Source organism: Microchirus variegatus (genome assembly GCF_963457635.1).
Source record: "Microchirus variegatus genome assembly, chromosome: 23".
In the NCBI taxonomy this organism is placed as follows: Eukaryota; Metazoa; Chordata; class Actinopteri; order Pleuronectiformes; family Soleidae; genus Microchirus; species Microchirus variegatus.
The window spans coordinates 4,072,407-4,098,236 of NC_139824.1; the positions used below are offsets into that span (position 1 = coordinate 4,072,407).

At 41.6% G+C, this 25,830-nt stretch overlaps 1 protein-coding gene across 2 annotated transcripts; it reads right to left on the minus strand.

Annotated features, from left to right (window-relative positions):
- Positions 1-353: 353 nt before the first annotated feature.
- Positions 354-16,360, minus strand: LOC310943616 (protocadherin-10-like; the record flags this gene model as incomplete). 2 transcript variants are annotated; one of them, XM_083909240.1, is made up of 5 exons in its annotated part: positions 354-435; positions 1,091-1,478; positions 11,736-11,842; positions 12,591-12,649; positions 13,814-16,360. In XM_083909240.1, 5 exons carry the CDS (start codon positions 16,358-16,360, stop codon positions 354-356), a joined length of 3,183 nt encoding a protein of 1,060 aa, XP_083765366.1. The 2 variants fall into 2 exon arrangements, with proteins under 2 accessions (XP_083765366.1, XP_083765367.1); XM_083909241.1 differs by lacking the exon at positions 354-435 and having other exon boundaries at positions 1,030-1,478.
- Between the last annotated feature and the right edge of the window lie 9,470 nt (positions 16,361-25,830).

The following is a 25,830-nucleotide window of genomic DNA, read 5'->3' on the forward strand; positions in this document are numbered from 1 at the left end:
TACTGAATGTGAATATCGAATCCATTCTCTACTCTTAGAGCTAATAGAATATTCATGTTATGTGGGAGAGCTCGGAAAGCAATTGAAAGTGGCAAATAGTAGTATCCCGCCATTCTCTTCAAAAGAATCCCACACAGTTTCTTTAGAAATGTAGGGAGGCAATTCAATTTTGAATACATTTCTTTTTGACAAATTAAACGTTCATACATTTAGATTGTAGTTAGTCCTTTCTCAAAACAAACTTGTTTGCCTGAGTTTTTCATCTGTTGAAGCTTGACCTCATGGCCGACAGCCCACCTCACCCTCCCTTCTTTATGTCAGGTATTGATCCACAGGCAAGCCGGTATAGATACTCAAGACTTCCCTTTTTGAATAAAATGGGCTTCATTCCTTGAAGGAAAGATGAAGCGTGGGTTGTGTTTTTCACCTTTGTAGCTTTTCAGTAGGGAAGTCAATGTGCTTGAGCAAAAACATTGTTGTCGAACAAATAGAGAAAGAGACATCCATCGCAACATGAGATGATCTAGCTTTTATTTCTTCTCTTTATACTCACACTGTGCTTTTTAACTGCAAACTATTTCTAGCTGTATGGTGTAAATATGGCAGGAATGAAAACATGAAGTGTGCTTGTGTATGACCTTTGCTTGTATGAGCATCAGATAAAAAAAGGGTTTTTTTAGGGGTCAAATTTGGAGAAAAGGGAAAAAAGAAAGAAAAGGGGGCCACAGCAGTTTCACACGAGTCCAATTCAAATTGTGTTTATTTTAGATTGAATCATGTAGTTACAGAAAGCATTATGAGTTAGGATGGGATTAGTTGGAAAATTTCAAAGGGTTCTTTGGTGAAGGGGAGTAATAGATTACATTTTACATTCAACATAAAAATATATAATTTACAAAACAAAATAAACAAATTCAACAAAACCAAAGCCGTATTTTAAAACTTCTTAGAATAGAAGAACTAAAAGTTGATAAACAACATTAAAAGTCCAGATCAGAATCAAGAGGCAGATTTATTTTCCCCCTGTTTTTAGTATCTGTACTGGACCAGACCAAAGTCATAGGGTCCCAGGGAATTTTCATACTGATACTCACAGAGAAAGGTGGGTTTGTACGGTAGGGTCCCCCTATCATACTCTTTCCTCTCTAGCGTGCTGGAGCTGTACTGTTGCTGTTGCTGATGGAGGTGATGGTGAAGGCTGTGGTGTGACTGTGACCTTTGACCATCCTTGCCAAAGGTGGAGAATGACCTATCGTTGGACGAGGCGGTGGACGAGGTCATGGTCAGCTGGTCAGAGAGGTTGACGGAGGAGGGTACCTCAGTGTCTGGCAGTGTGGCGTCCATGCCGGGGACGTGCAGGTTGCTGCGGTAGTCTGGCCCCTGGCGTCCATCTGACGGCACGAATGACGGCATCCAGCAGCGGTCGGAGTGGCCCAGGGCCTTGCACTCCTCTGTGCAGTTGGAGAACAGGTCCGCGCCTCCAGCCGAGTTACAGATAAAGGCACAGAAAGAGGAAACAGGATGGAGAGGGTGGAAATGAGGATTACAGACACATAAAAAGGAGATGGAGCAGAGAGAAATGGAAACAGCACAGATATTTGGAGTGGAAATGAACACGTGGGGAGAGATGAGAGGAGCAGAGGAGAGGAGAGAACACAAGTTAGCAATCATTTGCCAATGTCACGAGCAGAAAAAGTGCAGCAAAAGCTATTCATCAAAGAGACAAGGCCAACATTGATGAAGCGAATTGTTTGTTTTCCTCCTCACCTCATTCATTCCGAATGAAATGTGCAATCAAAGTGATGTGGTGTGGCGAAAAACATTTCACCCCCTCCGTACATCAACATCCTGCAGACTCACAATTGATTCCAAAACACTAAGAGACTAAATGTGAATCCATAATCCGTCATCCACACACATCCACACACACAAAAACAAAATCTGACAAAAAACTGCAACATATTCACTGGCTGCTTAATCACACTAATGTCAATCATCCCTATACAAAACAACAAAGTGTGTAATTGACACAGAGCCACTGCCAAAACCAAAACAATCAAACATAAAAAACAGATTAAATTAACATCTGAAATGATAAAGCAGGATATCACACACTCTCTCATTCACACATGACTGACATGAGAGAGGTACCAGTTATGTTAATTACACTCTCTCAGAGAGAATAAAGAGAGCAGGATGAGGAGCGGAAGAGCATGAGAACAATGACAAAAAGCCAAGAGAAAGGAACACGACACGAACAGAGTCGTCAAAATAATGAGAACCTGCAGCCTCTTTCTGGCTCGTGTGCACATCGGATTTGTAGTTTTCCCGCTTTCCAGGTGAAGCTGGGACAACGTGGGGGATGGGGTTGGAATGACACGGTCAAAGCGGGAAAAACGTGCAGTTTAGGTTTGGAGAAGAGTTCAGAGACGCATCAGCAGAGACAAGGAGAGAGAAAACAAGGCAGACACACTGGGCAACATGGTATCAGTAAATTCCCTAAGGCTGCGAGGGCTTCAGATCAAAGAGTCCACTTACACAAATCTATTCTACTGATCCTTCCCCCTGATAATGCCACTGTTCCTGTACGGCTAAAAGCAGCCACAGACACAAAAAACAATCCCACATAAGCATATACATATCAATAGATATCACGTTAAAGAAAGCTAAGCCTATAGTATTTATACAAATAATACGCACTTGCTTTCAAAGACATAATCAAAACAGATTAAAACCACCCCAGTGACGTATTATGATAACTTCAGAGTGTCTGTAATAATATAATCTGGTAAAGACCTGTGTTTATTCTGTGGCAGCCTTTCTTTGACCTACAGCTTTAAAGAAATAAACAATTGTCTGTTTGTTTTTCCCATTTTCCGACCCACATCTCGCCCCTTCACAATGAGACTAAATCTCCAAATATCAGCCTGTCATGGATTACGGATTATGTTTTCCCGCAGTGAATGAGGCAAAACAACAAGGGGGGAAAAAAAGTGTCACTGGTCATAAATTAAATGGTGCACATTTTCTACTGCTCTGCTGGGCTAGGCATTTGAGACCTGGTTCCACAATATAGGCCCAATTTAACATGTCTGTTACAAAAACTGTAAAACTAAATAACATTACTGTGGTGATATAACGCCAACTGGTCCCGTGATAGCTAGACAAAGGTGTTATTTCCACTGAGATTTATGGCACATTTCTACCTCAGTTTTTGCAAACCTTTATTTGTACCAGGAAGGTTTTCATACTAAAATATCTCTAAACATTGTTCCCATACTGGCAAACCACCAGGGTATAGATGGGGCCAAGGAGGAATTGATAAAAATGTCGATACGCTCATATAAGTAGGCTTCAGTCATTACTGTGCACTCAAAGCAATAAGATTAAGGAGCATCAGCAACTGGGGCACATGGTTTTATCTGCCATGTGGTTTCTAGAAAGTAACTAATATTATTTTTGGATAAATGTATTAACTGTTAACAATTACAAAAAAAAACAAGAACAGATGCTTGAATAGAGCATAATGAGCACATAAGCACAAAGCTGTTTGTATTGTAGGTATGTAAACGTCTCTGTCAATGATATGAAACATAAAGTAAACATTTAATATTTATGGAACGCCACCATATTTATTAAATATAAGAACAATTCAAACTGACCAAGTCAATTACTTTTTTTGAGGAAAAGGAAGCATGATTATGATTAGCAGGTGGGTCACAAGTTATTACATCCACCATGAAGTTGTCTCAGTGTGTGTTTGTCTGACTGCCTTATGCTAGCATTACGACTAAACTTATTTCTTTGAGACTTGGTGAGAGTGTCAAAGGAGTGAGTGCAATGCAAGTAGCAACTGGTCACGACGTCACCCATAAGAAACTGGAATTCTGTTTTGAAGCCTCCAGATTTGCAATTTAGCCATTGCCATGTTGACATTTTACAAATAGATGCTCAACCGGGCTCCAATGGGATGATCACAGCTGTCAATCGCACTCTTTTTTCCTCTAAATGGGAACATTTACTTAATGTGTTACTGAAGAAGAATTAAAACTAGTGATTGAGAACATTAACCCTTCAGGAAGATGTTTGCTGATGTTATAAATCTAGTGAGAATTAAAAGCTAATTTCCCCATAGACTTCCATTTTAACAGACTTATTTTTACAACCAATGGATTTGCCCACTGGTATGTATAAAGTGCTGATATTTATGAAAGGGTGATGTGGGTATTGGAATCAATGTTTAAGAAGAAGTACAAAGTAAAAAAGTAGTTGGTTGGTTTAGCATTTTCTGATTCTGACCTTATAAAAGTAATTTGTACAAATGTAAAGCCCTATGTTGTTAAGGGACAGCTGACGGATTTGTCCTTCCTTGTTTGTGGATCCCTAGTTGGGCCTCACAGGGAGCGCAACAAGACTGTGCAGTGACCGGAGAGCCAAAGGAGGAGGCACAAAGCTCGCAGACAGGAGGCAGCGAGAGCCAAACAGACACGGGCGGGGGAAGTCACAGATTTCACAGACAGTGAGACAGCAGGCAGGAGAAGCAGCAAGACCGGGGGAAGCATAAGGACAGGGAAGGAAGACCAATGCAATCACAGATGGAATGAACTCAAGCCAGGAAAGACAGGGAGAGACCCAGGTCTTGCAGAAAGTTACAGGAGATCGATGCAGCATAGGTGGGCAGAGGAGGAGGACTTTGACTTTTTTCAACACTAGAAATGAGAAAATAACTGATTAAATTTTTAGAAAGCTTTTTCTAAAAACCTGTCATATTGAATTGTTTTGAACATCTTTCCAGCCCTTTACTTTCTATCCCCACTTAGCTAATCCTGAGTCTTATGTGGATGGAGCACATGCAACTTAAATAATGCATAACAATAAATGTAGAGAATGCAAGAAAATGGAAATGTAAAGTGACATTTTAACTTCGATAGACTTAATTAACCAAGGATTGAAGTGCAAACTTGTTTTCCTGTGGAACAGAGTTCACAACAATCTGCATTAGGATAACGCACACTCAGTTAATGGTGATTGCATATGGGGACCATTTTTGTGTAATATTGTGTTTGATTCAGCAAGTTTTGATCACATCAGATGTCTCGGTCTGTGTTTCCTGTCTGCCCCACATAATCAGCACCAGTCATTGCTTTTGCTGCCAAAGGCTTGGTTTGTTTTTATCACCACCTAGCACAAGTGGATGATGTTAGCCTGTGTGATCAGATGGAGACAGGGAGATCAGTGGAAAGGCCTATTAAAGTTTTGAGTGACATTAACTTGCGTTTAGCCTCAAATTCACCCCTGGAATTAATGTATATTCATCCTATCTTTAAAGGTTCAGGGCACATAAATCATGCAGTTTCTGTTAATTCCCACCTTTCATTTAGCCTTTAGCCCTTTAATGGACTTTTTGCTAATTAATTTCCACTAAAGGCAGTGTGTTAACCTCGGTCCCTCTGATCACAACTGATTAAGTGGTTGTTAGCAACATTGCGTTTGTTTCGAAAACATATAATTGAATTAGTCCAATGATATTAGCTCAGGTGCAAAACCACGCTCATGTGCATCTATGCAGAGAACAAGAAATGCATACAAATAAAGCTACAGCGTTAATGTCAAAGGATTAAGAGAACGCTCACGTTGCTCCATATCGCTCTTATCTGAGGATTCTTAAGCAGGCAGAAGGACGTATTGTACTCTGGAGACGACGTGTAAATATAGTCTGCAGCAGTCACTGTTTACTGTGCATCAGGCTTGAAGAAACTCTTGTCACTTGCTTCCCAACTTCTCTAGTGATTTTTGGCTGCTGGCTCGCTGTTTTAAACAAGCAAAATAAACACGTGTTTGCGCGCAAATGCGCTCACTTAAATACACGCTCTCCCAATGTGTGGCAACAGAAATGTAAACAAGTAAAGAGACAGCCAGGCCACGTGCACTTGACACCCGGTGGCTGTTGATCCTCACGTAGCACCTTCTCTTCCTCGGGCAGGAAGCAAAACAACAACCAAAACAGTGACTGGCAATGACAGGCCCTGCCAGCAGCCCTATCTCTCATCCTGACCTCATCAGGCAGGAAGAACACACAGTCTCTCTTACCCACACACACACACACACACAGACAATTGCTTCAGAGAGGAGGTTCTGGGGACCAGAACCAGGTTTTGGTCTCCATGAGGACTATTGATCCTGATAAGATCAGTGTTTATGCCAGAAACAAAGTCAGAAAGAAGTAACAAATACAACACACAGATCCAAACAATGTGTCATAATGCAAACACAATCTACGTGCTAATAAGCAATCAGCACTTCTGTTCTTCCTTCTTCTTTATTACATCTCTGCGTGTTTCTGAAATCCGTTGGTGTGATTCGACTAATTGTGTCTTCTGGTTGACATACAGTATATCCAACTGGGGGCAGGAAAATGAAGGAAAACATCATCTCCATGTTTAAATTAGCACCACGGGATATATATGAGGTCACCCTGCACTTATTCCTCTGTCTCAGTCCCTCTGAGTCCCTCTCTTTCCCTGTCTCTTGTTATTTTATCTCACATTTAATCCTCTGGTCATTTCTCCTTCAGCTGTTATCTTGTTGTCTCTCTCCCTTTCGCGCTCTCTCTAAAAAAAAAAACACTCCACTTCCCCCAGGTAAAGAGTGTCTTCTATCCATACCTCTGTTTTTCATCTTGTCCTCCACCGTTCCAGAGAGAATACAGACATGAAACATCAATATTTGGACAGCAGCTCACAGCGGCAGGGGAGTAACATGGTTTCCTTACATGAGTTGGCCAGTGAAGCCGTGATGAGTAAACCAGAGACCTCCCAGGGCCCAAACTGAAAAAGATGGCTTCCACCGTGGCCAGTAATGACAGACAGAGAAATTGTTCTGAGTCTCTGAGAGGCACCTACCATTTTCAATGTTTGTTAGACAGCAAATGGGCTGGGAAGGAGAGCCAAGATGGCCGCTTGCCCTCGCCGTGTCTGTTTGATTAATATGGCCCCTTATATATTGTTAGAGCAAAGCATCTGGATGACCACTGATTATTGATCTCTGGTTTGTAAGCTTTTTATCACTCGCTCTGCTCTTTGAATGCAGCACACTACACTATAAAGCCTCGATCAGACGATACCTCACAATAACATTAGAGTCCATACAATGGGACCTTTTGACCACAGCATTTAAGTGTAATTTATTACCACTTGCTTTTTTTTTTTTTTTTTTTTTACAACCAATAGTCAATCTCAGTATTTGCACAGTGAAGTATACAGCAGAGGGAGAGACACAGAGGCAATGCTACACCAGGTTCAGCTGGGAAAATAGCAAACAACTCATTGGTTTTACAAGCTATTATTATTATTATTATTAGCTACTAATTTTTGCATAACAAATACATTAAAATATTTTTTTGTGCTGATCACACAGTGTATCGAACACTGTAAATGAAGGGGGTCAGAGTTCACTCCAACATATTCATGATATCTGTTTTTTTTAGTGGGAACAACACTGCAACCTGACTGGAGCAGATGTTCAGATAAATCTCTCGCCAGAATTATGTATTTGCATTGCTCTTGGCCAAAAAAATATTTATGACTCCCAGGACTTCACTGTGATTTCCTCTGGTCTTTCTGCCTCACGCCAGTAATAAATATCCTCTGCTCTAGTCTGGGTCAAGAATAAGGCATATTTTTTATATATATATATTTCCATTCTGTTTTCATCAGATTAAACACATATTCATAAAAAAAAAAAAACCTTTCCTGAAAGTGAGGATGTGTCACCTCGTTCAGCCATCTCAGGGTTGGAAACACACAAGCTGCTCAGTTCATTCATAAACCACATTCTAGGAACATATTCATCAAGACACTCAGCTTGATGTGCCAGTGTATTGGTAATCATTACAGGGCATGTTACAGAACTCAGTCAGTTTAAAATGACTATCCTCTTCATTTAACATACTGGACCTGAACCATGCAATAATGAGGTCATGCAAAATTGATTAAGAAGGGCACAATGTAGTTAACTTAATGGTCTAGTAGTAATTAAGTTAATCAAGCTGATTGATCACTGTTTCTGCTACGACTTCTACTGACTTTTATTGGCATTGAACAAAGCACACAGCTTAGATGTGATCTCTACCTGTTGCAGGTACATTGATTTTCTAATGAGACAATATTGTTTTTGTTGTTATTTGCTTTGACAGAGTTTTCACTTTCACTTTTTTTGTGTCACATTGAGATGTTTGTTTCCTATGATGGTGAGTTTTGAAAACTTCTATAAATCTGCTGAAATATTGTCTCATTGTATGAGTCGTTTTCCCAGCAAATGGTTTCTCAGATATGAAAATTGGTGATCCTCTTTGTCTGAGATCATCTTAAAATAAATACATTTGAATGTGTTTTTCTGTAGTCAGACAAAAACTCTAAATGGCATATTTGACTGTTTGATGTCACTCTTTAGGGTACAAAGGTGAAGATAGACTAAACAAGTTTTTAGTCAGTAGCTTATTTTTGTGACTTGCTATCTTTTACATGCATTCAGCCTAACTTTCCAATGTGTTCCCTTTGCACTTTGCAAACCTGAGACAGCCATCATGCTCTCTGGAATCCCAGGCATGAATATATGGCATATTACTTCAAACTAAATCAATATTTCTGCACCAATCGTCCATTGTACATTCCCTCCTCTCATGGTTTTGTTATTATTGTAGCGGAGAGAAGGATGTTTCAAAACACTCCATGCTAAATTCCTCTGACAGCTCACTGACATGGGAAACGGCAACACAGTGCCCACAACTAATTCATAATCAGCTTTCTAATACACCATTGCCAGAGTGATTTAATTGTCCCATTTGTCATGGCTGTTGTTTTCACCAAAATAAACGTCATGATAATGATCGTTTCCAGTCTCCCACCCATCACACAGCCTTCCACAGCTGATCGAATGTTTCTGAGATGCCAATTTATTTTTTATTTTTTTTGGCACTGATGAATATTTTATCCTCTCTTATCTGTCACCGTTTTTGTTTTGCTAGCTCACTCTTTCTGTCACCCTATGTTAGGATGATGAGGGGAATAATGAGGAAAACAGTGTCTCATGTGAATCAAACAACCTAAAAAAGAAGAGTGTGGAGAGGTAAAAGGTGTAGCAGTCAATCAATAGTGCTTTGGCGCCTGACGCAGCTGTGCCTCGCTCAAGACACGCTGCTTTCAGAAAAGCCATTTGCCCACTTTTTAAAGGTATCAGGTGATAGCCCAGCCTCACAGGCAGTGTCCCTTTGATTTAAAACCACGTCGGGAGACTTATTTTCTAAAGTGTCAGACAAGCGCCTGTGCAGGAAGCTACGGCAGGTGTAGTTGATGATATGCCAACTGGAAATGGTTTCCTCCTGATTTGAAATATTCCAAGGGGCACCAAAAGGTAGAGTGTGCGGCGCAGTCCCGTGAGGAAACCTTGCCTCTAACCCTCCTTTGATAATTGCTATGCAAAAGGTTCTAGAAAATGAATTACTGATCAGCCGAGTGTTGCAGAGAGCCAATGTGTGTGGGGGGGAGACAGAATGAAGGATGAGACCCTGCCACAAAACCTGGAAGCAAATATGCGTGCGTCAGACAAACACACACACGCACACACACACACACACTTGGACACAGAATGGAAGTATATTTACAGCACATGCATGCTAAGTAGAAGTGCCTGTATATGGATGTGCACACAAGGATTCGCTTAAGCACACAAATGCTGTGGAATGACATAAAAATACTCATGGTCTGTACATAGCTCCAGCTTATGCAGAACACGCACTAAAGGTAGCACACCGATGTGAGACAACCAGCCATATTGTCGCCCCCATATATTTATACAATAAAAAAGACATGCACATACTGAGACATAAAGCTGCAATGTGTCGATGCCATATACACCTGGCAGAGTGCCAGGAATCAGCTGCCACTCTCTCCCCTTAAGACAGAATCTCATTTAAGCTTCCCAGAGTGCTGTCTCAAATGAAATCTCCTTTTCACTTCTGACATCATCACCGAGTCTTGTTTCCCCTACACACTTCACACACACACAGGTATCATACACCTACATCTAGAATCAGACACAGGTATACCTTTTTAGCTGCACACAAACACAGCGCTGGAAATTGTTTACTGAAGTCTGTGAAACTCAAGCGTCCCTTTTGCCTGAAATACCAGTCGCGTGGCACGGCCTCCCATGGAGTGTTAAGCTGTTCCCTTCACAATCCAACGTGAGAAACAAATGCGGTTTCCATCGTGTGACATGCCGAGTGCAGCACCAACTGTGCACACGCCAAGGCAACTGCCAAATGGTCCTGCTTGGAGCTAAATAAAGCTAAAAGAAACATGTTACTGGCTCATAAATGTGAGCCTCTAACTGTGATTGTCAAGTGGCGAGAGAGGTTTTCAAGTCAATATTCCACATGCATTTTAAAACATGTTCAGAGTCCTATCCTGGCAGATTGTGTCAGGTGTGATTCCTTATGTGCAAACCATTTATCCATTGCCATTTAGCTTCTGGTTCCACATACTGATGTAAGAGTTCAGTATTAATTTTAATAGCTATTTCAGCAAACCTTTTTTTTTTTCTTGAGAATAAGTGGAGTCTTTGGATTGCATCCAATTCTGCATTTCGGTCTCGCACAGTTTGACCTTCACAGCCTGCTTCATCAGTGAGGGCAGCGAGTCACAGGACCGCTGCTGCATATTTGCTCCAGACTGTGGCTTGGTTCATTGATAATGAAGCATGAGGACTGTTCACTATTGTACACCTCCCTAACACCTACGTAATCTGCTTTATTTGTATTCTCGGCACTGTTATGATATTTGGCAGGTTCCCGGCCGAGGCAGGGGTCTTACACGAGGACTTGTGGAGCAATTCCTCAGACGGAAAGGGCAATTCAATATGAAATGAGATTTTGTATTGCTCCACGTTTTGTCTGACTCCACTTTGATCAATAAACAGGTACGAGACTAATAGGATTTTAGAGAGAACAGGGGGAGTCTTATATTTCCTAATGCTGTGTCTAAAAAAAAATGACTGCACTGTAAAGTGCACAAGCGAAACTGGAGTCAGTGAATAAAGATGAAGTGAGTGTGAATGTACAACAATGGAGAAATGGTACATTTGCTTTAACTTGTGCCACAGGGGAAAAAATGCACAGGAATGCATGCTGCTAATATGTCTGATTAGCTGACTATAACGAACAAGGACATTACAATACACTGCAACTGCAGAGGCTGAATGAAATGCATCTAATTATATCAATTTAGCTTCCTTGCCTTTTCTTTTTACTTGAGTGAGCCTATTGATTTGTGTCATTGAAGCACTGTTGGCCTCACACTGCCTCTCTGCAAGTCACTGTCCTTTCAGCACCACTCTCTGAAACAAGCAAGCAGGGTTGTGGAAAAAGCAAGAGGCACAAAAAGAAAGCCATAGAGAATTCCCCAAATATCCCTGCCTTTCATCCGGGTGTGAAATACAATCAACACCTCTGGGGCTGTTCATTTCAGCCATCCAGCCAGCAAACCCTGCAGCTCAGGCCTCCGCATATACTCTCAAATTAAGGAAATTAAAAGTCACCGGTCCGCACCAATAATCCAGCACTATCCCATTCAAAACTGCATACACACACTATTCAAAGTAAAGCAGGAGGGGGGTGTTTGAGAAATAAAATGATGAGTGTAATTATGTGATGTGGGGCACAAAGGGGGGAAACTCACCAGTTGAATGACCTCGGTTGGTGGCATCATGGTCACTGTCACCCTGTTCGCTGTCACCATGACCGCTGTCTTTGGAGCTGACAATGTCTGCTTCTTGGAACGCAGAACTGGAAAAAGATGGGGAAATGGTGCAGCAGACGGTCATTTCAGAGAAAGAGCAACTAAAACAATCAAGAGAGAGAGAGAGAGAGGAGGGGACAGAGCGGATGATGAAGGGAGAGCAGGAGAGGTATTTAATGAGGGGCAGAGACAGAGAAAGAGGGGGAATCAGAAATCAACACCACATTAATAACAGTCACGGTGGCCGTCAGCAGCCTAAATTGGATGTTACACATGGCATGTAATGAAATCCAGCATAGGAGCTTTAATAGGTGCTGCTCTGTCAGTTATGGGACTAACGCCAAATTGAAGACGAACATTATGGATACACTGGGAACAATGTAGCCTCTCAAAGCCACAATTAACGTTGTGGAATGTGTGGGATTCACACTGATAGGTGTAATTTTCAATTTTACAGATATGTGAACAGGTTATGGATCCTTGAGGCCTATTTCCTGAGTTTCTCTGCTGGCCTCTATGGGGCTATGAGCTTTCCAAGTTAGTAATAATAATAATAATAATAATAAGGTGTGTGTGTGTATGTACTTATTTTTGTAAACTCTTTGGGATAATTTTCTGGTATAAATACTGACCTTGTCAGGACCAGTGGTGCTCATGGGGGACCTACTGAGCCAGATTTTTTTTTAGGATAAAGACATTAACTAGTTATGGTAAGGTAAGGCTTTGCCATAGCTGAGGGAGAGAGAGTGAGAGAGAGACATAGAGAGAGACAGAGAGAGAGAGAGAGCTTGTCACCTGTTGACACGTCTGGGTCTGTCCACCAGGTAGCTGAGTTCTGCTCGTTGGTGTTTTGTCTGAAAAACCCACATAAAGACATTCAATTACTTTAAATGACAAGTAGACTTATTAATATGTAGGCTATATATAAAGAAAAGGGCAACGGATGGGGTTGTTATTTAATGAGAGAAACATTATGACATACACTGGTTGTCAGCTTGTAACTGCTGTTACAGTGTGAGACGAGGAGCCCACGATGCCACGCATCCACTTGGTGAACGAGTGAGTGGGCGAGAGGAGACGGGAGATGGAGTGTGTGTGTGTTAAGGGAGAGAGGGGGGGGGGGGAGACTGAATGCGTAAATGATTGAGCCGCCCGATGCTGAAACTGAACAACCTTTGTTCACGGTGCTGCCGTGCTGCGTCGTGCGGGGAATACTTAACGCGCAGCAAAGGCAAGGCTGTGACTGGTTGTCTGGCTTCACTCCAGGTGCAGCGCAATTAACCAAAGGAAAGGAGAGAAGAGAGCACCAACTCCTCAGCTGTTTTTTTTTTTTTTTTTTTTTTTAGAAGAAGAAGAACGCACAGTACAAACACAAAACAGGACCATCGCATCACACACTTTAACACCATCAAAATTCAGGAACCTGCTTATATCAACTCCTGTTCTGTGGAACAGCTGGAAGCAAAATGTGTTGCGCACAAAGAAATGCACTCAGTTGACATTTAAGAGAAATCTTCTGACAACTGAGTGCATTCAAAGTGTCATCAGAATTCTCTCTCTCTAAATATATATACACACACACATGTATGTATGTACATATATACATATACATATACATATAAATATGTGTGTGTGCGTGTGTGTGTGTGTGTGTGTGTGTGTACATATATACATGACATTAAGGCTGATCTGACAGCACTCTATACTGTGAATACAGCTGAAAGGCCACACGAGAGGTTTATCCATTGACGCGTCCAATCACAATCACCTTTGGCAGTGATTAAAGGCTACTGAGCAGAACAGCAAAGTCAATATCAGAAACAGTTGCCATCCTCTTGAAGACTTCTTGCTCTGCGTGACCTTACTGACTAAACATAATTTGATGTGGAGCTGTTGAATTCTGGAGGAGGTTTAGAGGTCAACCCTTCAAACTACAGTTTTATGCTCTTTTAAATCATCACACGGAGAAAGTCTAAGTGTAGCCCCGAGCGACAAAAGCTGATTCTGGCGTCTCTTACCTCATTAGAGAGAATACTGCCATTGGATATGATATCCGGTTGTTGGTCACTGTAACCGGTAACTATGGCGCCGCAGGGGTTGGTGTGATCCGAGTCTGTGTTGCGGGAGGGGCTGCACGGTTTAAGGAACATCAGATCCGTTTTGGCGGACTCCGGTGTCAAACACACCTGGTAGCAGTAGGAGTTCTGGTTCTGGTGGTGGTGGGAGCCGAAGCCTCCACCCACGCCGCCCACGCCAGACTCCTCCACGGGCACCTGCCCCACGGGCCCGACCCCTGTTGTCACGTTGGTGCTCTGGACTAACATGATGTCGGACTTGCTGAGCTTCTTCTGTTTGCGGCCCCGGGCCTGTCTGCTACAACACGCACCGCAGCACATGCAGCACTCACCTGCGAGGAGGCACGTGTACAGGTTGAGCGTCTTGTCCTTTTGACAGCGCACGGCCAGGACGATCATGGCCAGGAGGAAAATGAAAGAAACGGAGCCCAGGGCGATGATAAGGATAAGCGTGAGGTCAAGAGAGGTCTCTTTTGCCTTGGAGGCCGAGCCGCGATCCCCACTGTGGCCTTCGACCACGCTGTCCACTAATATCACACTCACACTGGCGGAGGAGGAGAGCGGGGGCTGCCCGTGGTCCCTCACCTCAATCAGGAGGTCGTAGTAGCCCCGCAAGTCCCGCTTGGGAGAAATTCTGCGGGCTGTCCTCAGCTCCCCTGTCCTCCAGTCCATGCGGAACATCTCCAACTCATTGCCCCGCAGGATGCTGTAGGACAGCCGTGCGTTCTCGCCGTCATCCGCATCCATGGCCACGACGCGCGTCACCAAGTAGCCAGGCTCTGCGGAGCGCGGCAGGTGCTCCTTGGCTGTGCCGTTTTTACCGATGGGGGCTATGACAGAGGGAGCGTTGTCATTTTGGTCAACTATGATCACATTTACGGTGGCGTTAGAGAAAAGCTCAGCAGGACCTGAGTCCTTTGCCTGTACCATGAAGCTGAACTCCTTCAGCTGCTCATAATCGAAGGAGCGCAGCGCGTAAAGGTAGCCGGTGTCCTGGTTTATGGACACGTACGTGTCCACGGACATGCCCTGTATATCACACTCCAATATGGAGTAAGTAATAAGAGCGTTCTGTCCTATGTCAGGGTCCAACGCACTCACAGCGTGAATGAAAGCACCGGGCACGTTGTTCTCAGTTACATACACATCATAAACAGCCTGCGTAAAACGAGGCGCATTGTCATTCTCATCAGAGACGTGCACTTTAATGGACTTGCTGGTGGCGAGTGAAGGCTGACCCTTGTCTTTGGCCACCACAGTGATGGTGTAAGAATCCGCGATCTCTCTGTCCAGCGGTCCGTCCGTCACGATGGTGTAGTAGTTTTTAAAAGATGACTTCAGCTTGAAGGGAACGTCTCCCACAATCTCGCAGCTCATTTGTCCATTTTCACTCGAGTCCCGGTCCGAGACGCTGAATAGAGCGATCACGGTGCCCGGTGCGTCCTGCTCGCTCACGGACTCGGTCACTGTGCTGAACCCGATCTCCGGCGTGTTGTCGTTAACATCCACGAGTTTGACCAGCACTTTGCAGTGCGCGGGGACCGCATTCGCCCCCAGGTCTTTCGCCTGGACATAAATCTGGTGCGTATTACTCTCTTCATAGTCCACCTCCCCCGCTACCTCTATCCTACCTGTTCTGGCATCAATGTTGAATAAGTCCTTTATCCGCGGAGTGTTGTGGCTGCTGAAAGAATAAACGATTTCCCCGTTTTGCCCCTCGTCAACATCCGTGGCGTTAAGCTGAATAACTAGAGTTCCCAAGGGGGAGTTTTCCCGCAGGTTAACAGTGTACACGGACTGGTCAAATGTGGGCGCGTTATCGTTCGAGTCCAGAACTTTAACCACCAGGAGAGCCGTCCCGGTCCGCTGCGGGATGCCCCCATCCACGGCGGTCAGCACATAGCGGTGCACAGCCTGCTGCTCCCTGTCCAGCGGCTTCTCCAGTACGAGCTCTGCAAACTTGTTCCCGTCGCTCTGTGTCTGCACATCAAGGTAAAAATAGTTGTTATTCGTGATGGCATACGTGCTGAGCCCGTTCGTGCCCACGTCGGGGTCGAATGCGTTCTCCACCGGGAAACGGGTCCCGGGGATTGCGCTCTCCGATATCTCCACGGCAATGTCCGTCTCGGGGAAGCTGGGTGGGTTGTCGTTGATATCCATCACCTCGATTTCCACGCGGAAAAGCTCCAGCGGGTTCTCCAGAAACACCTCCAGGTGCAAAAGGCACGGGATGGTCTGCTTACATATTTCCTCCCGGTCGATTTTCTCCTTCACCACGAGCGCACCGTTTTCTAAATTCACCTCCAGATACGGTGTCCGCGAACTAGGCACAGTCTGAAAGCGACGAGCGGAAAGTTTGGTGATGTCCAACCCCAAATCCTCTGCAATATTTCCAACCACTGAGCCAGGCTCCTGCTCCTCTGGCACGGAGTAATGAAGCTGAGAGACAGCTCCATCCAGGATGAAGAGCAAGAATATTAACCAAATCATCGCCTGTCTGCTCTTTCAAAGTGCTCTTAAGGACAAACAGAAAACACGAGAGTTATTCCTTTTTCTCACAAGAAATGAGCATTTCCTCTGTCCGTAAACAGGCAGTGAAGAAAACAGCAACAAGGCTGTCTGATTCCAAAATTCCTCTCCTGTGCTTCGCGTCAGTGGAACATTGTGTCGTTTCAGCTGTGAGAAGCACAGCCATTTGATCCCAGCTTCTCTCTTTTAATCAATTCTGCGTCGGTCTGTGAGTTTTGGCGTCAGCGCAAACATGTGCAGGTTGGAGCCAGGACGCACAGCCAACACTCTCCGTGCGCACAGAGTGGATTTCCCCCCCCTGCACTTCTTCACAGAAAAAGTCACGAAACAAAAACAGGGAACTCCACGCGAGCAGGGAATACGAAGACAGACAAAACTCCTGGTCACGAATCTATAACGAATGCAACTTCTCAGTAAAGACTCAGTGTATAAGACGACTTTCTATCTCCTTGCGTGAGGATGTAATCACTGCGCCTTAGCGCTCAAAGCGGATGACGTTCTCAGCTCGGCTTCTGTGAGGAGAGTGTGAGCAGCAGGGTTGGTTTTGCGCGCAGCTCCTTTTCCCCACCAGCCAATGGCATGCTCAACACCGGGTGTGATGGCACCTGATTGGGGCTCCGCGACGCCAGACAGAGCTTCAGCGGGCCCCTTATAACAAAACCAGTGCTGCCTGTGTTCCTCTCCTCTCTCCTTTCCTCTTCTTCCCATCCTCCTCCAGGCCCTGCCTCAGATGTAGCAGGGAAAATGTTAATGTTTTACACACCCAGTGAATTAAGAAAGTCGAATAATAGTGGCTGACGCTTGGCATCAGCTGGTCTGTTTGTTTTTGCAACAGCTTTAGGAATATTGGTGTTTCTTAAATGTAAAAAGTACCTTGTTTATCATAGTCTTGGATGAGATTTTTATTTAACGTATCTTCTGTGATAAATACAGGGGCACGAGGTTCACAGTTTGCCCTCCGTGTGTAAGTATTTCAACAGTCTGGTATCTAAAAGCCCTGCTTTGATACTAGCGCATGAGTCAGAAGTGTGAGGATGCCCACAGCCAAAAAAATCACCATTCAAAGAGGCTGCGCAAGTACACAGTAGTGACGCAACAGCAGTGCCATACATTCTCTCTCTTTCTCTCTCTCTCTCTCTCTCTCTCTCTCCCTCTGAGCTGAACGCACATCTATAGTGGGAAAAAAAAAGAAGCGAGTGAAACATTTGAAATAAAGCATTATCTCCAGCGAGCGCAGTTTGAAAGTGAGCATCAGTGTGATACGAGGTTCCGCCAGAGTCAGGATCACACTTGAGTTACTTTAATTCAGTGCAATGAAGCATCATACTTCAGTCCTGCCGTGTTTGCTAATAGCCTGGAGCCTATTAGTTCCTCTATCTTCCTTCCTCTTCTTATCATTAACCCCCTCACATGCTGCGGCCTTAAACTGTAACACAGTTGCGTCATGCGCTAATTTAATTAATAAAGCATAAATTAAATATGCAAATGACAAAATGGCAAAAAAATGCGTGTGTGGGGAGCCACTATTTGGAAGGGTGATGTCAAAAAGATGAAAAAGAGCGTAATTGGAGTGAATTAGCGTACATCTCTTGATTCCAAATGTAACAGAAGTTCAGGAACAGCAGCGGCGGCATTGGCCGTAAATGCAGAGCGACGTGTCCATTGTGCGCTGGATTAAAGCGAGCAATGCGCGATTCTGCGTCTCGCCACATCCGAGTCGGGAGAAACAATGAGACGCTCTGTGGATTTGCACCCATGTCTGAGCAGGAGCATGTGTGACTGAATCGAGCTGACACTGGAGTCAGATGTAGGAACAGAGCGCTCTCCGCGCGCACACCCAGCAACCTCCCCTCACACTCTCTGTCTCTCTTTCCCTTTCTCTCTCCCCCCCTCTCTCTGTCTCTGACAGGGTGTTACAGAGACCAACGTCGCCCCCTCGCGTCTGCCCACTCCCTCTCTTTTTAAACTCGTCTCCCCTCGGCAGGAGTTTTAAATCATTTTTATTCCATACTCTCTGCACTGTAAAATATTTCAAGGAATTCCCTGGCTTTAGCTGCGAAGGTCACACGCAGTTACACCATTATTTCACAGGTTTTAACTGTGATCTTTTACAATATGTTTTGTGTGAAGTGTGAATTGTAGGATTCAAGGTTGTTTATTTGTCACACGAGACTGAACTTTATCTTAAATTTGACTTAAGTATGTATAAGTATAACATATAAATATAGGATGGTGTAATATAAAAAATATATATATATAATATATAAATAAAGTGACAGTGGTGCTAAAGTGCATCAGAGCAGTACAGTGTAGTAAAACATATTGCTATATTCATATATAAGAGCACTGTGTTCAACTGTGGAGTTGAACTACAGGAAAATACTGCTAAGTTACAGTTAAATGACACAACTGTGTATGCAAATAAGGCTAAATCACAGTAACCATTGAGGGAAAAACACCATTTGTGTAGGCAACTATTGCAAAATAACTGTAATATACTGAACTGTATTTATGTGATGTTGCAGTAAAATACAGGATTTATGAAGCTAAAGTAGTCGTAGCATTCGCCATAACTGTTAATTCACAGTAAAACAGCTGTTAGTTCACAGTAATTTACTTAGAAATGAGACACTGCTGTGAAAGGAGATAATCATTTACAGTAAATACAGTATACACGCAGTGATTTGTTGCGAAAGTAAAACAATTAGCAATAAAGTAAAATATTTTGCAGTGTCATTCAAAAACAAATGGAGGAGTTTGATGTTCATTACAAGAAACGGAAACATAACACATCATTGCAAGTACAAGTCCTTATCATAATGAAGATATAAAGGTATTACCACACCACCAATAGTATGCAATTCAGGTGTAAATGGCATTGAAATGTGATGAAACTCCCTCCCTGTAATTATGTACTACATTACTCTGACACTGATAATATATATGCACTGTGTAATGGCATGTATTCATAAAGATGTTTTCATGTGCCCTGCAAGACCTTCATATTGTCACCCACTGAGTAACAGAAAAAAACTCTCCCACTGACAACAAATAAATAAATATTGATTTCTATACCATAAACCAGCCAGACTGGGTCAGGATCCACAGATGAGTCATGGGAGATGAAACAGTCACAAAGCCCTTTAAAGATATGAAGACCAGCCAACATGTCGTCACATAGATAGATTTAAATTGTATGTCTCCTCTATTAAAGTAACTAAAGACATGTGCACACAAACACAGTCACCCACACGCACAGACAGCACAAGGCTCTTGTCTGTCTATTGGGAGCAATTTGGGGTTCAGTGTCTTGACCAAGGACACTCTGACATGTGGTAGAAGCTGCCGGAGGTTGAACCGCTAACCCCTGCAATTAGTGAGTGACCCACTACACATGTTGAGTTCCAGTCCCAGTAAAAAACCTGTGCAGGGTCACAATTTGCAAAGGCTCACACAAATACATGTACATCAAGCAGCATACGCTGAGGTAATCCAAGTTAATGATCAACACCTACACAACTTATCTGGCTTTTCCTTCAGCTCACAGTGAGGAAACACATTATTATTCAACCATCGTAAAAAACCCTTAATTCCACAATCACATGTTATACAAAGTTGTGATATGCAAACACAGGTCATTTATATTACATAACAATTTCATTGATTACATTTGTCCAATCATCATTGCATAGTATCCTGGAAAAAGTAAAGGACGTACTGGGTAAGAATACAGCAAAGTACAAATTCCAGTACATTTCCATTACATATGAGAGAAGGCGTCATTACCCAATTCGCTGTCCTGTCCTTGAAATGTTATGTGAACACTTATCTCTCCTTATAATAGTCTATCCAGCCTCAACTAAGAATGGAAGTCCAGATTACCAAGGTTATAGTACTAGGGACGAATCACCCCATTTCCTTTTAATGTCACTTTCAACAACTAAAAAAGTGCTATTTTTTCTTAAATTATAACAAATGAATATGTTCAAAGAAAAATAGAACGCCAAAGACTATTTTAACTGTTACTTTGAGTCACTTTGCCTCTAATTAGACTGCTTAAGTTTCACTGGGATGGAGCTACGCAGGGAATTAGGTCAGGTCACCAAACCCTTTGTACAAACGGGGCTTTTTCCACAGGAAAGAAAGCACAGGTGTTGCTGCTGGTTTCTTCAACAAAAGGCTGAATGAAAGTGTAACAGTGAGCCTGCACAGGGAAAACTAAGGGAACACACATTTTAACATTTACACCTTCTCTTTCCCTTTAAGGACATGTCAAAATATCATACATAAAAAAGGCACTGAAGAAGAATGAAGCTGTAATAATTTGCAGGTGGAATAGAGAACATGTCAAATATCCTTCTTCTCACCAGAAAACATCTGTATTATAAATAGTTAATATCACCAAATGTAGCCCCTTTTCACAATTTGCCAAGACACAATAAATGTACTTTCCAAAATGTCAAAGTGCTCTCTGAAGATTAATTTGATCAATACTGCCATACCTCTACAATGCCTACATTCTATTATATATCAATTTCACTAATTTGCACTTTACACATTTTGTCAGCATAACATGAATAATATCTTTGACTCAAAAACACATAAGAAGATGAAAAAAACGCATTTTGTAAAGCCTGAATATGTGACCTAAAAACACACACCCACATCCATATAAGGTGTTGTGTATTATTCTCATGGCAATTTACCATGGATGCACCTGAGACACAGATTCGTGCCACGTGAGCACTGAGGATTAAATACCATGTTGCAATTACAATACTCATATGTTGTTGTCATGGAAGGCTGATTCTGAAGAAGTTATATATTCAATAGGTGAGGAAAAACATGTGGCTTTTATAGTTGCGGACAGGTGAATGCTGATAATTGCATCAGTAAAAGAGAGAAGGATGATTTGTCCCAAGTATATCACAGGGTAGTTGCATGATTGTTGGACTGTACTATGGATCTTAAGAGAGTCTGGTGGTGACCCAAAAACTATTTCCCTTAGTTTCCTGTGTTTTCATCTCAAGGGAATTATTATCACTACACTCAACCGATTTGTTCACAGCGTGTTGGTGAAGCTCGGGGGTACTTGAGTTGTTTAAGAGAGACCGTAGAACTGTGTCATCTGAATATTTTAACGCGTATTGATTAGGTATGTCTGTGTAAAAGTAGAAAAGCACAGCTGAGCTCACGCAGCCCTTGGAGGACTGAGGCTCCGACACTGGCTCTCACATTGGTCTTGATAACAGATGAGAGACAAACATTCCCTTCAAGTATTTAGAGGTTGTTTAAAATGAAGGACCAATAAATACAATCTAATCAGAACATCCATATTTGAAAAACCAAAGATACAGATACAATCATTGTCTGTCAGTCGTGTGGGGGTCAAACTGTAAAATACCTATTCTTAAAATATTAAAATGCAGTTTCCTGTATGCATTTAATCTTGCAATAAATGTATTCATTACTGACACAAGTTAACAAATTATATTTTTTTTGATGACATAATGTTTTTGTAAAAGATCTGATTTGGTAAGCTTCTGCCTACACCTTTTCTGTTTTATCACAGACAATCCAGACTTTAAGAATTTAAGAATATATCCCACATATCAATATTTTGGTTAACAGTGTTTGGCTGCACATTCCAAGGTTAAAATAGTTTGGGATTTTTCATTAGTTTTAGTTTTTATTTAGTTTTGAGCTTCATTTAGAGTGGGTTTGCTACAGTAGTTTTTATTAGTTTTTATTTTGTGATATGGAGCATTTGCCATGTGCAAGATTCAAAAAGGTCATAAGTATTGTGTCATAAAAACATATATTAAAAAGTATGGACATTGGTTGCACACAATAAAATTATGTTATGCCAACATGAATATTGAACAAAATAAAATCATGTCACACCGCAATGAATATTTCCTTTTTAGAATTTTACATTAGACAAACATGATTTCATCATGCAATTATCCCCAATATGTTCACATTTATCAAACAATAAAATCACGTTTTATAATATTTTTTTATAAAATAATTTAACATGATTGCGATTGCATTTTTATTATGCAATTTCAGCCTTTTTTTTGTGTCCAACAAACATAATCTGCCAATATTTTGTGCAAGAAAATGTTTTGATTATTATACTATACTTAAATTAGAATTGACCAAATATACATTCAAATTAAAAGGTACACAATTTAGCATGATGTACAATGTTTAGTTGCCAACTGATCAATGCGTCATTGATATAAAAAGCAAAGCAACATTCATCAAACACAGGACACTGAGCACAAATTTGCACTTCAACCCTTTTATTAATTCAACTATAAATATATATACACATATATAACAACATTTGCAAAATATGACATTTTCGAAGTTACCATCTCTACTCAAACAGTCAGCTCTTCAGGGCCTGGGCCCTTTTTAACAGTACTTTGCCTTCCAAGTCCATTTCTGTATTACCTCAAAGGTGTTTCTGAGTTGAGGAGGATAGTCCAGGTTTAAGTTGTAAATAAGGCCAAACAGCATGGCAACCACCACTCCAACACTTGGTAGGTCATGTAAATTGGATAATATTTGAAGAAGATGTGGCCATTTCAATGTAGGCACAAAAATGTTTCTTCAATTTTAGTTTCAATTATTTTGTTAGTATTCGTTTATGCTATAATAACCTTGCTTCATTCCTGGTTGTTTCCTCCATAGTAAGAACAGCATTAGTGGTCATTCTCCTTTCATTTTCGAAACATAATTCATTGGCCTCAAAATGACAAATGGAACATAATTTTTGACAAATGAGTTCATAACCAGCTATGATGTGTGGAGCTAACAGACTGAGGCTGGTCTGTAGGTAAAAGCTCAGTGGGCCATTACAATTTCATAATATGAACAAAAAGGTATTTAAGATATCATTAAGGAGGTTAGCACCCAAAGGATTATACCTCAAGCTTATTACAATGCCCTTCGATATCTCTGTGCACCTGATGTTGATTAAAATCTCCACTAGAACTGAGTTGTTGCCCAATGACATACTAGTTGTAACATATAGCATACAACTTAATAAGGGACTACTTTACGTTGTCAGAGCACGTTGTTACAGGTGCCTTGTTAGTGCGCATTGATCTGTATGTGTTGTTGTTGTTAAGTTGCATCCGACCAGTAAAGAACCACAAAACTTAGTCCGCTTGTTCCAGTGTTTTTATTAATAATATAGTTGTGTAAGCCGACTACAAACACAACACTAATAAATGAGAAAAACCCTTTCAATATGTCAACAAGAGTCCGTGTTATTTGGATTTTAGTGCACATTACAACTCTTATTGTAGGTCTTGTTTAAATATACTCATGGTCATCAGTGAAAATAATAAAAAAAATAACCTTGTTAATTTCCGTGAAGCCCCAGGACCATCACTGTCATAGAAACTATAAAAGTGAGCTGAACAGGTCAATAAACAAACAATGTAAATGAAATTCTGTTTGTCTCACTGTTGCAATAATCAAGAATGAGAAGAAAACCAATCAATCCACAGTAAATACTGTTTACTGTTTATAACTGTCCCATTCCCACTTGCTAGATTTCATCAGCCATAGGCTTGTAAAAAGAAAATGAATAAGGGAACATTCACACCAACCTTGTTCATTCAGGATGAATTGAACTTTGGAGCACTGATGTGGTTTGTTTGGGTCAGTGTGAACTTGAAATAACGTGTTGGATTGCAAGGGTGTGGTTCTGGAATGGTTCATTACTGGTGTGAACTTTATCTGGATCAATTACAGTAAGTGAAGCTTTTGCGGCCACAGTCTCAATATTTTCACCCAGTGAGGAGATGGGCGAATTGGGGAGAGAACTGTAGGGGAGGAAATATTTATAGATATACTTGTGAATAACTCCTCAAGGAGTATTCTGTCTTTCCGGAAATAAGTAAAATAATTATTTATTAAATATGCCTCAAATTGATTAATATAAATTTACAATTAAATATCAATGCAAATTTAAAGTTAACCCATGTTTACCTTAAGCAACCTTTTAAGGATTGAATTCTGCCACTATGAATGTAAACGATAGGTTTAAACCACTCAGTGACCTTCTTAACATTGTAGAATAGCCCTGGTGCCTGGGTTGAGATATTCAGAGGTTTTAGAACATGATACTCAATATTTTCAGCCCAACTTGGGATTCTCAGGACACAGTATTTAACTTGTGTCTACCTTAGTTCAGGGATGGCAGACATAGGCTTAAGCTATATAGTGACCTTCTTAACATGGAGGAATAGCCCTGAAACCCAGGTTGAGATATTCAGAGGTTTTAGAACATAACTCAATAGTTACAGAACATGATACTCATCTTTTCTATTCGACTCAGATGTTGAGAGTATAAATGTTACCTAAAGAATATTACCATATAACTAAAGACTTAATAACAGAAAATAGATACTTTTCTTCAAAAATGAAATCACAAGATAATATCAGGAATGGATGGTACAAATGTGCTAAACTATAGCCAGCATAAAGACATATTTATAACACACCTGACGTGTGGGAGTACTGGTAAGCAGTTCCACTCCCAGAGTAAGTCTTCTTTCTTTCCTTAAATATCCAACCAGGACATAAACACTCCCAAATACTTATCAAATGGACATTTGCATTGAGCCACAATTCATCTGTAGACCCTTTAATCATCAGAGGTTTATGACAATGAACCTGTGGACACCAACATGGTGCCCGCCAGCACCTGGTACCCCGCAGGCAGCCAATAAGGTGCGCACGGGCTCACTTCACTTGCATGTATCCATATGATCACTCACTAAAATATCATTAATATTGTTCATAAAAACTGTGATAATCATTAGGAGTAAGCACTGGAATGAATGTGTATGCAATTGAATGAATAATAATCATAATTTAAATGGTAAATTCCATAAAATGTTATTATTAGCCCGCCATATTATTCTGTACCCTTCAGGTAGCTCTCGGTCTCAAAATGGTTGGTGACCCCTGACTCAGATGATCATCTCTCACACTGAGACCATGTGACACACAATGTTGTAGGCTCACGTGTTAATGTGAGACAATGCAAACAGGAAGTTTTGAGAGGACACTTTTAAGTGATCAAAGAGGGAACCACTAAAGTCAATCATAAGTGATTGATTACAAGTAATCAAAAACACAAAACACAAAAAGTGTTCCTTCCAGTCTGGGGGAAATGTCCATTGTTTCAGAGATGAGATTCTATGTTGGGTATTGAACTGTCTTACAGAACCACTGGGATAGTTTTGATACAGACCCAGAGGATGGATGCACCTTTCTCAGTTCCATCCTCTGGGTCAGCATCCAAACTATCCCATCTCTGCAGGAAAGCTAGCACACTGTCAACAAACAGTGGGGAATCAATGCTTTTGACGATGCCAATTAGGCGTAAATGTACTACCTTACCT